This window comes from Oratosquilla oratoria, chromosome 15 (genome assembly GCF_046742065.1).
Source record: "Oratosquilla oratoria isolate Oo_2021 chromosome 15, ASM4674206v1, whole genome shotgun sequence".
In the NCBI taxonomy this organism is placed as follows: Eukaryota; Metazoa; Arthropoda; class Malacostraca; order Stomatopoda; family Squillidae; genus Oratosquilla; species Oratosquilla oratoria.
In genome coordinates, this window is record NC_134791.1 from 2,984,551 (window position 1) to 3,001,152 (window position 16,602).

At 43.5% G+C, this 16,602-nt stretch overlaps 1 protein-coding gene across 3 annotated transcripts in view; it reads right to left on the reverse strand.

Annotated features, from left to right (window-relative positions):
• Window positions 1-3,671: 3,671 nt before the first annotated feature.
• Window positions 3,672-16,602, reverse strand: part of LOC143033242 (uncharacterized) — a 17,848-nt gene continuing 4,917 nt past the window's right edge. For all 3 annotated transcript variants that reach the window (XM_076198443.1, XM_076198444.1, XM_076198445.1), the window contains 2 exons: window positions 5,200-6,620; window positions 3,672-4,697 (listed from right to left, as the gene is read on the reverse strand). In XM_076198443.1, coding sequence (XP_076054558.1) covers window positions 4,208-4,697; window positions 5,200-5,318 — 609 coding nt within the window. In that variant the 5' untranslated portion in view covers window positions 5,319-6,620 and the 3' untranslated portion in view covers window positions 3,672-4,207. The remainder of the gene's footprint in view (window positions 4,698-5,199; window positions 6,621-16,602) is intronic.

The following is a 16,602-nucleotide window of genomic DNA, read 5'->3' on the forward strand; positions in this document are numbered from 1 at the left end:
TCCACTGGTGTTATATGCGAGTTCTTTGTGTTCATCATTTGAACATCTGTCGTGAACAGTTGTCGCTTTGAACTTCTGTGGCCTTATATTTGACTTTTCAAGGTCAAAGGTCTTATTGAAAGTGAAAACCCACACCAGGATTTCCACACACGCACACACAGACTCGATGGCACAGTGGTAGAGTTCACGGCCACCACCACGGCGCTCCGGGTTAGAATCCCGCCCAGGGCTGAAACAATTTCAGTATCGCTCCGCTGCGAGTCGTTACTCCAACTCTTGTGGGCGGGGAGTTGTGTGTGTGTTTGTGTGTAAGGTCACGGCATTACTCATAGGTTCGTCATATATGAGCTCTGAGCTCTCTTCCGGGAGGGACATAACTATGGATGTACACGTGATCCACAACCATAGTGGATCACACACACAGATATACACACACACACACATATATATATATATATATATATATATAAAATCAATTTGGTTGAACGTCACAAACTCCCCCCTATCAGGAGGCTAGAATGATGCCCCTTACAGAGGACTTTGTAGCGTGGAACTTAACCTGCCTTTGGCTCAACTCGCCGGTAGCAGGGTTTGAACCGCCACCATCTCGACCTTTGACGCAAGTAGCAACGCCCTAACTCGCTCGGTCAGCGACGTCCTTGCCTATGTTATATATATATATTATACACACACACATAGAAACTATTGATAGAGAGGATCTAATAAAATGGGATAGTGGAAACACAAGAGGACACGGAAAGAAAATCAAGACAGTTATAGAAGACCTGAAAAAGAACAGCTTTTTCCACATAGTAATGGACATTTGGAACAAGTTAGATGAGAAAGTGGTGTGTGCAAAAACAATACATGAATTTAAAAACAGTCTAGATAAAATGAGATATGAAGACGGGACACCACGAGCATAGCTCTCCTTCCCGTAAAATACAACTAGGTAAACACACACACACACATATATATATATATATGCATTGTAAAAGCTTGGAGCAAACTACCTATTCATGTTGTAAGTTGAAATACAACTGACACAATAAATAAAATAAAATAAATATATAGAGTCCAAACCTAACTTAACTAACTTCCTAGCATCATAAGCTCTTCCAGTTAAACCAAATCAATGTTTTACAGTTTCCGCTGTCTACGCACTTCTAATTCACAAGCAGACCCGTATGGACCAATAGGTCTCTTGTTATTTGCATCTTCATTTTTTTTTTTTTTTTTACAAGTGCTAAATTACCCATCAGGTCAGAAGCGCTGGTAAACTACCGTACACAGCAAGTCTGTCATGTAACGATGTGTCAATGACCTTGAGCAGTTTGTGACCTTGTATGTGGCCTTTCGAAACAACTGAAGGTCAAATTATTATATCAATATCATTATTTTTTTTTATTCATCTTTTTGGAATTATAATGGAAATCAGAGATATTTTAGGTATTCGTGTTGGTTTGATATATATATATGTATGTATATGGTGGAAACGTAGAAAACACCAGACTCAGTAGGTAATCTATTCCCGACGTTTCGAGTCCTGTCCGGGACCCGTCCTCAGGGGATACAATGGAATACAGAAATCACATGGTATAGATATACGAGCGACAGCGTAGTGGAGGACATTTACCCCCCCCCCCGCCGTTGTTCGTGATATTTTTCCTCCTCTTCCTCGCTCTTGCATAGATGGGATTGAGTGTTATGGACCTATTTATGCTATCTTCGTTAGTGGCCCACGCCTCCAAGAACAGTCGGTGCCGGTTTAGTTTGTGGCCTACCTTTTTGAAACTTGTTTAGTATGTGGCCTACCTTTTTGAAACTGGTTTAGTATGTGGCCTACCCTATTTGAAACTGGTTTAGTATGTGGCCTACCCTATTTGAAACTGGTTCAGTATGTGGCCCACCTTTTTGAAACTGGTTTAGTATGTGGCCTACCTTTTTGAAACTGGTTTAGTATGTGGCCTACCCTATTTGAATGTGTCCTACCTCAGGAAATTTTTAACTTTTTTTTTTTTTTAACCTAACCCTAACCTAACGTAAAGATCTGGTTGCGTTCCTGGGTGCGTTGAATAAGTAGGCCACATACTATACCAGAGAAAAAAAATTCGAAGGCCACATCCAAAAGGTATACTACATACTAAACCAGCGCCGAACAGCCTGCCTCCTTTCCTGTTGTTATTGTAGAGTACCGTTGCACCCTGCCAGTCGAACTTGTGTAGGTGCTGTTCAGTATGTTTGTACACCGCCAACACAAGTTCGACTGGGAGGGTGCAAAGGTACTCTACTATAACAGGAAAGGTGGCAGACTGTTCTTGGAAACGTGGGTCACTAACAAAGATAGCATCAACAGGTCCATAACACTCAATCCCATCTATGCGGGTGCGAGGAAGAGGTGGAAAAATATCACGAAGAACGAAGAGGGTAAATGTCCTCCCCCCCCCCTCCACCGCCACGCGCTCTCGCCCGGCGCGGGTTACCGCGTCCCTCCTGTGGACGTGGTCGCTCGTATATTTATACCATGTGATTTCAGTATCCCCTGAGGACGGGTCCCGGACAGGACTCGAAACGTCGGGAATAAATTACCTACTGAGTCTTTTTTTTTTTCTACATTTCCACCATTATGGTTCCCGGACTCCAGCTTTTTTTCGTACATACACACATATAATATATATATATATATATAAGTTACAGCAGTAAAATATGAATAAAAATAAGTATTGAACTTGATTTGATAACCCCCCAAAATTTATCTGAATCACATGAACTAATTCAGCCGTAACTCGAACAAATACAATACCTCCCCCCGGGTTTCGTCCAAGCGAGATAACAGCGTTTAAAAGAACAGAACGGACGATTCTATTCATGGGAGTGATGACCTTGGTTACAAATCGGGTTAAGTCACTTATTGAAGCTCCTTCGTGTAACTTGACCCAGATGGTGCCAATTTGTTGTATTCAGGTGAAAGTTGGTTAGGTGAATAAAATCGCCTGGCGGCAGCAAGAACGAAGAGCATAGGACATAGGTGGGGAAGCTTATTAAAAAAAATATATATACCATTAGTAACCACATGTTCCGCTGATTTTGGGCCCTACGAGGTGGTTAGACCCTTGCTCGTTTGCCTTTAATCTTGCTCCTTTGACACATCGAAGACTTGGCTACTGGCACCCGCACTTATGAAGGTTGCCCACCCCGACAGTCTCGTCACATGGATAAAGAAACACAGGATTTAATAATGAAGTACAAAAAGTTGTTTTATTTATCAGACATCACGTATTTACATGATCAATAACGACACTAATCTATACATAAATATCACAAATTATATTAGTAAAAAATCCTTATTTGGATATTTGTCACCTCAGCTGTATGTATCCTCAGGTACACACAAGAAAATCACATCATGTATGCACAGGAATGTCACAAGTCAGACCTACAATATAAATATGAACTATGCTATATTTCCTATCTAAGATGGTTTCTACAGATCTAGAAAACGCTAAACACATACACTAACTCCCTAGATTAACATCTTTTTAATCTAAGGAGACTGCAAGAGACCATAAGGCCTACATTAGGTAGTTCCGTAAGGTGTGGCACAAATGTGGGTTGATCTCACTAAAGAGGAAAGTAAACCCGAATAGATCAAAATGTCTCTGGTATTGACGTTCCCAACTTAATAACAAAAATGAAATAAATAAATAAAAATAAAAAATAAAGACCACTTAACTATTTCACTAACCTGACGAAAATCACGAAACGACTCCGCTAACCTCAAACTCGCACACCGGAAGCGGTTGTTACGAAGTCCGAAACGGAGCGAAACGTGCCTAAAAACACACCAAACCAGTGACACAGACCTTCGGATAACTCGATGGTATCTATAAAATTCAAATAAAGTTTCAATATATGTAATAATAGTGCTTCATGTTTGGATCCATCTTCCAATACCCCTTCGGACGATCGCCGGAACACAAACCAGATGTCAGACGATCCTACTCACTACCTAAGGAAGGACCTCTCTCGAGCCCTAGACGTTGCTGGGTATTCTTCCAGTGGTTAGCGTCTCTATCTACCATCACCCGATGGGCACACTACAGACCACACCCTAATACCATACGACATTATTCAGCCGAGACGATAACTCCTAACAACCGAGTTATGTCAAGCAGTCGAATTAACCAAACTAATCTCCGTCCCCACATCACCTGCTTTTCCAGAATATCCACATAAAAATAAACCCTAACAATAAGGTCAACACCGAAACCATGACGTTTTTGCCTCTTCTCCTCCTCTCCCTTTCGTCACTGCTGTCAAGAACTTCCGAGTTCTGCGTCGCCACCTGCGGGTCTCCCATCGTGACAGTCACGTGGCCAGGGGGCACCAGTTCGGGACACGAGGCCGCATACGAAGGAGGAATGTCGCGACCTCCATGATGGATCGGGGCTGGAGTGTTGTTCATGGACACGGCGTTAGAATTAACGTCTTTGCTGACAGCGTCCAAGTGCGTACAATTCTCCAGATTGTTGATGGCGCACATGTAACAAGGCAGGGCATCCTTCGCCGGAAGTGGTCCCTCTTGCTCTCCGCCCTCCGACGAACGCATCTCACTTGGTCGGTCCATGGACACCAGTTCTTCTGACACTTGACAACTACAGCCCGATGTACAACGTCGATCCAATCCGTCTATTTTCCTGAATTAGAAAAAAAAGGGGAAGGCGTCGTTAGAAGAGAAAATGAATATCGAGTTGATGGAAGCATCTGCGTTCTTCAAGGGGGAACTTTGGTGCCAAGCAGGCACCGATGTAAACTTTTCGTGACGTCAGGCTATACTCTGAACTCGTAATAATGATTACAGCAATGTCTACTTTAAGTGTCCTCTATCTGTCCTACCTAATTGCGCCTCTAATCGTTATCTAGGTTGTGGAAGGCGGAAAAGGAGGGTTCCTGTTCTGTTCCATATTTGCTTGAGTTCTGTCCACGTTTGAGACTAGAGCCACACCTTTGGACATGACATGTATATATAGTAGTGATGAAGGAGTGGCCAAGGAGATCGATCAAATATTCATTAGTACTAGATGGAAGATACTACAGAACTGCAGGTTTTATAGGAGTAAAGAGTTATTTGGGAATGACTTGTAGTCGCAACATTCAAATCGTGTATCAAATCAAAGAAAATCCTGAGACGCAACTCACCTGGGTTTCATCTGAAGAAGTTCAGAGGTGATGCGACACAAGACACTGAATGCTGACTCGAAGAAGCATCTCGATGACCTTGGTACCAAATGCCTCCGGAGAATCATTGGGTATGGCATGGAATGACTTTACATCAAACCAGAGACTACTTTGAGACTCAGACTAGCTCAGTTACCAGCACAATTCGAAAACGTCAACTGCTATATGGGCATGTGCTACGTTTCCCTGATATTGATCCTCTTCAGCGTTTTCTCCACAAGAGACAATCCTCGATGGCGGACACGAGGGGGACGCCCACAGAATTGGTGGTTGAGGCAAGATGATCAGACATGGTGAGAGTTATTTGGAATGGGAGGGGTGCTTGCGTGGGAGATCATGTGTACTGGCGACACGTGCGAGTGCAGAAACTTCTTTGGCGTATTCTTCCAACTGAAGATCTACTGTGGCCATGGAAGGTAATCCCTGTCGATCACGAGTCCAGCACGTGATCCGAGACAAAAAAAATTCCACGCTTCCAGACGCGATCATCTCTTCTAGAATCTTTGCATAGCCCGGGTGCATCTTAACCAAGTCGGGTTTTGTTAATATTAGTTTAACTTCGTACGTTTATATGGCACTCAATTTGGCACAAGTGTGGGTTGGTCTGACTAGCACAAAAAGGGGTTTTCAAGTTGGAGGAGGAAACTTCAGTCCAAATGTCTATGTTGTTCTCAAATCACAATTACTCTGACCAAACCTATACATCGTTTCACTGACCTGACCAAAACCTCCTATTTCCTTAACCTAATCAGATGATAAGAAAACCCCCAAGATTACAAAGGATTACAAAGGCGGAGCATGCCGACAGGAGACCTTTTGGTCCATATCTAGGTCGGATACTTAGTCCAGGCAGTAAAGTTTACCCAAATGAATCCTAAGACCCCCTGAAACATTACAATCACCTTCTGAAAAATATTATCCAGAAAGCAATAACGGCGATCACGATAAGTATAAGAGTATACACAAGTTTCCCGCAAAAATTCCCCCCTGTCGCGTCGTTCCTGCCGGGAACTTCCGGGTCCTGTGTCGTCACTGGCGGGTCTATCGTGAAAGTCGCGTGGTCAGGCAGCACCAGTTCGGGACGTGTGACCGAATACGAAGGGGGTGTGTGGCGACCTCCATGATGGACCGGGACTGGAGTGTTATTCATGGGCACGGCGTTAGAATTGACGTCTCTGCTGACACCGTCAGAGTGCGTACAGTTCTCCAGATTGTTGATGGCGCACATGTAACAAGGCAGGGCGTCCTTCGCCGGAAGTTGTCCCGCTTGCTCTCCGGCCTCCGCCGAACGCATCTCACTTGGTCGGTCCATGGACACCAGTTCTTCTAACAATACCTGACTACAGCCCGATGTACAACGCTGATCCAATCCGTCTATTTTCCTGAATTAGAAAAAAAGAATGGGGGAGGCGTCGTTAGAAGAGAAAAATAATATCGAGTTGATAGAAGCGTCTGCGTTTTTCTGGGGGGTACTGTAGTGCAAAGCGGGCATCGATGTCAGTTTTTCGTGACGTCAGACTATACTCTGAACTTGTCACGACAGCTACCATACACGAAAGAGATCAGAGTATTGTAGCTTACTTGCGTATGCTGGTGTGTTCAGTGTTGTCATGGTTACAGTAATGCCTACTTTAAATGTCCTCAATTTGTCATACCGAACTTAACCTCTAATCGGTATCTAGGTCGTCGAAGGGGGCAAAGGCCCCTGTTATGCTACATGTTCGCTAGAGTTCTGTCCATGTTTGAGACGAGAGCTACACCGTTGGACATTGTATATATATAGTACTGACGGAAGAGTAGCAAGGAAGATCGATCACATACCCGTTAGTACTAGCTGGAAGATTGGAACTGATCTTAAGTCTTGTGGTCGCATCATTCAGACCGCGAATTAAATCAAGGGAAATCCTAAGGTGCAAACAGACTGGGTTACAACTGGAGAAGGTCGGCGGTAGTGCGATATAGACACTGCATGCTGACTTGAAGAGGAGTTTCGATGACTTTGGTACCAAGTGCCTTAGGAGGATCATTTGGTATCGCACGGAAGGACTTTATATCAAACCAGAGACAACTGTGAGACTCAGTCTAGGCTAGTTATCAGCATCATTTGTGAACGTCAACTTCGATGTTTCCTTGATGTTGACCCCACTGACAGGATTGTCTCCATAATAGAGGCTTGATGGAGGAGACGAGGATTTAGCTGTTCTAAGCAGTAAAATTACCAATACCAGAATTTGATCCACGAAATAATGAAGACGATGAATAAGATGATCAACGACCATGTAAAGATAACGCAGCGCCTTTTCTTAGTAGCGCTGTTAATCTCAAGAACTTCAGAGTTCTGCGTCGCCACCCGCGGGTCCCCTATCGTGACAGCCACCTGATCAGGCGGCACCAGTTCGGGACACGTGGCCGCATACGAAGGGGGAATATCGCGACTTCCATGATGGATCGGGACTGGTGTGTTGTTCATGGACACGGCATCAGAATTAACGTCTCTGCTGACAGCGTCCAAGTGCGTACAGTTCTCCAGATTGTTGATGGCGCACATATAACAAGGCAGGGCATCCTTCGCTGGAAGTGGTCCCTCTTGATCTTCAACCTCCTCCGAATGCATCCCACTTTGTCGGTCCATGATCACCAGATCTTCTAACAACACCTGACAACTACAGCCCGATGGACAACACTGATCCAATCCGCCTACTTTCCTGAATTAGAGACAAAAAAGGGGAAGGCGTCGTTATAAGAGAAAAGGAATATCGATTTGATGGAGGCGTCTGCGTTCTTCTGGGGAAACTTTGGTGCCCAACAGGCATCGATGTTAGCTTTTCGTGACGTCAGACTACACTCTGCACTCGTCATGACAGCGACCATGCACGACTGAGGTCAGAGCATTGTAGCTTACTTGCGTATGCTGGTGTGTCCAGTGTTGTGTCATGGTTACAGCAATGCCTACTTTAAATGTCCTCATTTTGTCATACCGAACTTAACCTCTAATCGATATCTAGGTCGTCGAAGGCGGCAAAGGCCCCTGTTATGCTCCATGTTCGCTAGAGTTCTGTCCATGTTTCAGACGAGAGCTACGCCGTTGGACATTGTATATATATATATATATATAGTGACGGAGGAGTAGTAAGGAAGATCGATCACATGCCCGTTAGTACTAGCTGGAAGATTGGAACTGATCTTAAGACTTGTGGTCGCATCATTCAGACCGCGAATTAAATCAAGGGAAATCCTAAGGTGCAAACAGACTGGGTTACAACTGGAGAAGGTCGGCGGTAGTGCGATTTAGACACTGCATGCTGACTTGAAGAGGAGTTTCGATGACTTTGGTACCAAGTGCCTTAGGAGGATCATTTGGTATCGCACGGAAGGACTTTATATAAAACCAGAGACAACTGTGAGACTCAGTCTAGGCTAGTTATCAGCATCATTTGTGAACGCCAATTCCGACTATATGTGCATTTGGTAAGTTTCCTTGATACTAATCCCACCGACAGGGCTGTGCCACAAGAGACATCCCTCGATAGATGAAACGAGAATTTATATACCGCAGGCAGTAAAGTTACTAAAACCACAATCCGATCCACATAACAATGAAGAGGATGATGAAAATTAACAACGACCATGTAAAGATAACGCAGCTCTTTTTCCTAGTAGCGCTGTCCTCAAGAACTTCCGAGTTCTGCATCGCCACCTGCGGGTCTCCCATCGCGAAAGTCACGTGACCAGGCCGCACCAGTTCGGGACACGTGGCCGAATATGAAGGGGGAATGTCGCGACCTCCATGATGGATCGGGACTGGAGTGTTGTTCATGGACACGGCATTAGAATTAACGTTTCTGCTGACAGCGTCCAAGTGCGTACAGTTCTCCAGATTGTTGATGGCGCACATGTAACAAGGCAGGGCATCCTTCGCCGGAAGTTGTCCCTCTCGATCTTCAACCTCCTCCGAACGCATCCCACTTTGTCGGTCCATGATCACCAGATCTTCTGACAACACCTGACAACTACAGCCCGATGGACAACGCTGATCCAATCAGTCTATTTTCCTGAACTAGAAAAAAGGGGTGGGGAAGGTGTCATTAGAAGAGGAAAAGAATATAGAGTTCATGGAAGCGTCTGCGTTCTTCTGGGGGAAGTTTAGCGCCAATCAGGCAATGATGTCAGCCTCTCGTGACGTCAGACCAGTCAAGCTTTGTCATGGCAGCGGTCATCCACAAGAGGCCAACGTACTCTATGTTCCTTTTGATACTCTTCATCATCACAGATGACATTGGACCTAAAGACCTTGATGATAACGCTGCAATGGTTGACCTGTACTCAGTGTCGTAATACCAGAGCAAGGTACGAAACGGTTGGCCCTATCGATCCTCCACCCCATATATATTGTGCTTATGCTTGTGTAATGCCACTGCTGTGTAATTAGTGAAGAGGTGTGTGACTAAATGTGAGGTTTCTTGGAAATGCAGACATGTATAACTGCACTGAACTTGTATATGTTCTAAGTGTTATAGGCTGATCACAGCAATGTCTGTTTTAGTGTCCTCTATCTGCCCAATTCAAATGGGCCTCTGATCGGTCTCTAGATGTTGTAGGGTAGCCAAGGAAGGCTCCCGTTTCCCCCATATCTGAAAGACTTCTCCCCATGTTTGTTCTTCCTAGTGAGGACGAAGGTGGGGTTATGAGATGTATCACAATGCAGTAGTGTTCCTGAGTTTGATATCCAACTATTATTTTTTGTGATTAATTAGTCAACGAATTAGTAACAATGTTTTTATTTAATTGATTCATTTCGCTTGGTATTTGATCTCTCGTGTAGGGTGACGAATATTTTGGGTTCAATATGGTCTCTATGTGTAGGAGATATAAGGGTGTTTTTTGTTTGTAACCGGCGATTACTTTTAATGCTTTCTTTTGTATGAAATCACGGCGCAGATGAAATGAAAAAATATCATGGAGATTGTAATGATTATAGCGAAAATATATTAATAATAGCAATACAAGCATTATGAGACGAAATCAATACCGACACAGCGGCAATAATAAAAGTAGTAGTGGTAATACTACTTTAAAATACTAATTACGTTAACAAAAAGGGTCGATGGTCTCAAAATGCCGCTTCACACTGAGAGAATTATCGTCAACTTTTGTGAGTTCGTTTCCGTCGACAACAACTTTAGTTACGAATTTTTCCTTTTCTCGAACCTCGAAATGTCAAACGGACTGAGAATGACAAACTAGATAAGTTTATATCTAAGCAAATGCTAGACACATTGCTGAAATGTTCTTAAACTAGAATGACAAACTAGATAAGTTTATATCTAAGCAAATGCTAGACACATTGCTGAAATGTTCTTAGACTAGAATGACAAACTAGATAAGTTTATATCTAAGCAAATGCTAGACACTGCTGAAATGTTCTTAGACTAGAACGACAAACTAGATAAGTTTATACCTAAACAAATGTTAGACACATTGCTGAAATGTTCTTAGACTAGAATGACAAACTAGATAAGTTTATATCTAAGCAAATGCTAGACACATTGCTGAAATGTTCTTAGACCAGAATGACAAACTAGATAAGTTTATATCTAAGCAAATGCTAGACACATTGCTGAAATGTTCTTAAACTAGAATGACAAACTAGATAAGTTTATATCTAACCAAATGCTAGACACATTGCTGAAATATTCTTAGACTAGAATGACAAACTAGATAAGTTTATATCTAAGCAAATGCTACACATTGCTGAAATATTCTTAGACTAGAATGACAAACTAGATAAGTTTATACCTAAACAAATGTTAGACACATTGCTGTTCTTAGATCAGAATACTGTAAGCAAATTCTACTTCCCCAGGTTCAAACTAACAAGAGTTGACGATAAATTGTCCAGTGTGAAGCGGGTGAGGAGGGGGGGGTATAATTTAGTAGTTTACTGATGCTTCTTTCCCTGTGAACAATCTTGCGCCACTCAAACTTGGGACTTTAAGTGTTGGAACGCGAGACGTTAACCACTGTGCCAGCAAGTCGTCTGTGTGTGTGTGTGTGTGTGTGTGTATGTGTGTGTGTGTGTGTGTGTACGTTATGTGTGTGTGTGTTTGTGTGTGATTCACCATGGTCTTGGATAACGTGTTGAACTCGTGATCGACAGATATTTCCCTCCCGGAAGAGAGCTCAGAGTTCATATATGACCGATCTATGGGTAATGCTGTGACCTTACACGCACACAAACACACACACCCATGTGAGTAACGACCCGCAGCGCAGCGATACTGAAATTATTCCAACCCTGGGGGGGGGGGTGATTCGAACCCGGACCGCCGTAGTGTCGGCCGGGAACTCTAACTGCGCCATCGAGTTATATGTGTGTGTGTATGCGTGTGTGTGTGTGTGTGTGCGTGTGTGTGTGTGCGTGTGTGTGTGTGTGTGTGTGTGAACTAAGCACTTAAGCATGACCCACCATCAGAGGAGTAACTAGACCGGAAGAAACACTAGTTAGCACTAACACTAGGCGAAAGCGTAGAGGACTACAACTACGTATATACACATATATATGCACACACACATCACATATATATATATATATATATATATATATACACACATATATATATGTACATATATATATATATACACACATATATATATATATATATATATACATACATACATACACGGTATACACCCCTACAGTGAGAAAATACCACGATACAGTTCATTAAAAGACATTACAATAAATAATTATATAAATAAACAAACAGAACTCAAATTCCACACACGAAAAGATTCTTTCACACACGACAGCACTTTTGGTGGCGACTGTACCCGACAGGCACAACAGAGTTGTTTATTAAATCAGTTTTTTTTTTCCTCTCAAGGTCAGGATAATCAGACAACTTGAGGCAGCCGAACAAGTTGTCACCCAAGCCTTGGTTTGAGGAAAAAGGATATATATATATATATATGTGTGTGTGTGTGTGTGTGTGTGTGTGTGTGTGTGTATTTTTCCAGAAACCACCGGGAAATTGAAAAAAACAGATACCGAACGTTTTCGTCTATTAAGACATTTTCAAGGGTACAGAAAAGCAATACAGAAACAATATATACATGTCAATAATAAAATTGTCCATTTTAAATAAATTATTATTGACAAGATTGTGTGATAATTCAAAACATGGGACCTTTCCGAATATCCTGTCTTCTCATGTATATATTGTTACTGTCTTGCTTTTCTGTACCTGAAAATGTCTTAATAGACGAAAGCGCCCGGTAAATTTTTCAATTTCCCAGTGGTTTCTGCAAAAATATTTTATCGCGTATCTTTTGTGATTTTTTTTTTGCATATATATATGCACACACACACACACCTCGTGGCGCAGTGGTTAGAGTTCCCGCCTGCCACTACGGCGGTCCGGTTTCGAATCCCGCCCAGGGCTGAAATAATTCCAGTATCACTGCGCTGCGAGTCGTTACTCCAACTCTCGTGAGCGGGGAGTTGGGGTTGTGTATGCGTGTAAGGTCACAGCATTACCCATAGATCGGTTGTATATGAGCTCTGAGCTCTCTTCCGGGAGGGCAATAGCTGTCGATCACGAGTCCAAAACTTGATCCAAGACCATGGTGAATCACACACACACACACACACACACACACACACACACACACACACACACACACAGAGTCCGGTCTAATGGTCCTCTTCAGGACCGGTCTATCCTATCACCAGCCAGCTGGGCATGGTTGTTTCAGGTTGTTAACGCAGTGTGAAACGTGAGACACCAGATGAAACGCGATACTGGTCTACCTGACACAGCTGAAGTCCGCCATTACAGATTAGGGCGATGATTGTGCGAAGGCACCCCACATCACAATCTCAAAAAATAAATAAAATAAAATAAATAAATAAATAAATACATATATGTATGTATACACGCGTTGCAATGCCACAGTGCAAGCTGCCTTGCAATGGTCGGATAATCCCATGTTGCAAGTGAGTCACGATGCGCAGATATGACTGCGCATGCGCGGTGGATTAGGGTTGGTCATATTAACTTTACTATCATAACTATTACTATTATCGCCATCATCATCATTATTATTACTGTTACTATTATTAATATCATATGTGGAAAAGGGGCCTTTTTGGTATATGTACAAATTATTGTTATTCAATATTAACATTAACATTATCAAAAGGACCCAAAGATCGACCTTTCAACATTATGACGTCATCAAACTCGTGGAGAATTGGGGGGAAGAGGATGCAGCCGCTGTGTCCCCTTTGGTATAGAGAAAAAGACAGGGGAATAAGGATTTTGTTTCCTTTGTAACTCTCTCTCTCTAAAAAAAAAAAAATAAAAAAAAATAAAATAAATAAAAAAGACGAAGACGAAATTTTTCCCAAACACAAGTCCCGGGATCGATTCCTAACGTTCATATATAAACAAAATATCTAAAAACAAAACAAAGGTCAAGGCCTTAATAAAAATGAATTACGACGCACTCACTAGTACCTTCCTCATTACAAAGGCCGCTATTAAGGTCCTCAATTCCGCATACTTCTGGTGCCTAAAATGGTCGAACGTGACCTTGTACAAAGTCTACTAAGGCTCCTACTTACAAAGGCTGGGGAAGGGAGGAAGTGGTGCTTTTTTCATTATAATAGTTTGTATTTAGTTATAATAAAATCTACAAAGTCAGCCACGCACTACTAAAGTACTGTGATTTTATCAACAAAAGCCAACAAAGGAAGACAAATTTAAAAATGTTCATCAAGAGAGAGAGAGAGAGAGAGAGAGAGAGAGAGAGAGAGAGAGAGAGAGAGAGAGAGAGAGAGAGAGAGGGAGAGGGAGAGCGCATGGGGAGAGGGAAGAAAAGGCGAGATAGGAGGGGGAGAGGAGGGAGAGTGGGGACAGCGAGAAAGAGATAGACTGAAGGGATGGAAGAGAGGAGTGAGAGAGAGAGAGAGAGAGAGAGAGGAGAGAGAGAGAGAGAGAGAGAGAGAGAGAGAGAGAGAGAGAGAGAGAGAGAGAGAGAGAGAGAGGGGGGTGACGGAAGGTGGAGGGGAGAGGAGAGGAGGGAGTGAGACAGAATGGGGAGAGGAGAGGAGGGAGTGGTGGGAGAGACAGAATGGGGAGAGGAGAGGGAGGGAAAAGAGAGAGAGAGAGAGGGAGGGAAAAGAGAGAGAGAGAGAATGGGGAGAGAGAGAGAGGGAGGGAAAAGAGAGAGAGAGAAAGAGAGAGAGAGAGAGAGAGGGGGGGGACAAAAGGAGGAGAGGAGAGAGAGGGGGAAGAGACAGAATGGGGGGAGGAGAGAGAGGGGGAGGAGAGACGGAATGCGGAGAGGATAGAGAGGGAAAAGAGAGAGGGAGAGAGAGAGAGATAGAGAGAGAGAGTAATGGGTACTAAACATATGCACAGCATGACATGAGCACAAGTGTACAGTCGCCTCATAAAGTATCGTCACAAATTTATTGACCAACCGCCCACGCGAACGTTCGGACATTCGGGAAAATAATTATATAAATAATCACAATTCGGACGAATATTTTCTATTTTTGTTGTACAGCTGGCGGCAGTTCCGCGCGAGACCCGAGTCTCAGGGTTGTTTGCGTGTTTCGAATTGTTTTCGAATTGTTTCGAATCATCTCGAACGCGTTTACATATGAAAATCTACCTTCGGTTTGATCAATAATTTCTATGTCATTTGTCTATAGATTTGTACCTTCCAAAACGATTATATGAAATAATTTTACAAAAACCTTAGTAAATCTTACGAATAAGGCGTCATAACTTAGGCTTAAGGTCCCTACACACTGTCAGTCATGATTGCACAATATTCATGATTGCGCAAGCATATCCTGTGTGAGTGGGTGGGATTGCGTGTTTGCGCAGATGATTGAGGAATTTCCAACATGGCTTGATTTTGTATGCTCAAGCATAGTAGTTACACCATCATGAGTGATAGTGGCGATGATTGCGCCAACAGCTCAGTCTTTCCTTTGTTATAACCATGGCGAGCACACAGGACGCTCAGGAATTTTGGAGGGAGTTCATCCAACTCTACAAACTCCAAGAGGTAAGTAAAGATTGCTCAATCTTACTGACAGTTTATGGCCCAAACACTGCTTGCACAATCTCGATGATTGTGCAATCATGATTGACAGTGTATAAGGGCTTTTAGTGATTCAGCTAAACGTCGTAAACAACCCTCCCCCCCCCCCGACCCTATCAGGAGGCTAGTACTGTGCCCCTTACAGGGAACATTGTATCGTGGAAATGAATGAACCATGCCCTTGGTCCAACTCGCAGGAGGCAAAATCCGAACCGCCGTCACCTCGATCTCCGCCGCATGTAGCGACGCTCTAACATCCAGCCTTGGTTAAAATCGCACAAAGTCTAAAACCTTTATCCTAAGTCAACTTTTAACAAAGTCTGACACTTTATCTTTGGGGAAGTTTATTAAGGACGTCATTCTTGTTTGAAATTGAACAAAGTCCAAAACCTTTATCCTAAGTCAACCTTTAACAAAGTCTAATACTTTATCTTTGGGGAAGTTTATTAACGGCGTAATCCTTAGGGTGAATCGAGACTTCTGAACACAACTGTACGCCGCTCCCGTGTCGTCTCTGTGACCTTTTCCTTCGCGACCTTTCGTGCCGCTGCCCAAACCGCGCGGGTCCGCAACACGGGCGGTCCCCCTGCTTGCTGGCTACTTTTAGCCCACACTGTACAGTTAGGTTGGGCTTCGTTTTTCGTTTCTCTTGGGTTAAGCGAAGATTCTACACGTTTCTGTGTTACATGACTACCACACACACACACGCGCATATGCACACGTGGCGCAGTGGTATGAGTTCCCGGCTCCCATTTCGGAGGTCCGGGTTCGAATCCTGCCCAGGGCTGAGCTGAAATAATTTCAGTATCGCTGCGCTGCGGGGGTGTTACTCCAACTCTCGTGGGCGGGGAGTTGTGTGTGCGTGTTCGTGTAAGGTTATAGCATTACCCATAGATCGGTCATACATATGAGCTCTGAGCTCTCTTCCGGGAAGGAAATAGCTGTCGATCACGAGTCCAACACGAGATCAAAGACCATGGTGAATCACACACACACACACACACACACCATCGGCATGACGGTGCAGTGGTACCGTACTCGACCGCTAATTCAGCGATCCAAGTTCAAGTCCTGTTCGGGACTGGAAAAAAATCGATGTACTGCGAGCCGGCACCCCAACTCTGGTGGGAAAGACTTTGTGTGTGCGTGAGTGTGTGTGTGTGTGTGTGTGTGTGTGTGTGTGTGTGTGTGTGTGTGTGTGTGTGTGTGTGTGTGTGTGTGTGTGTGTGTGTGTGTGTGTGTGTG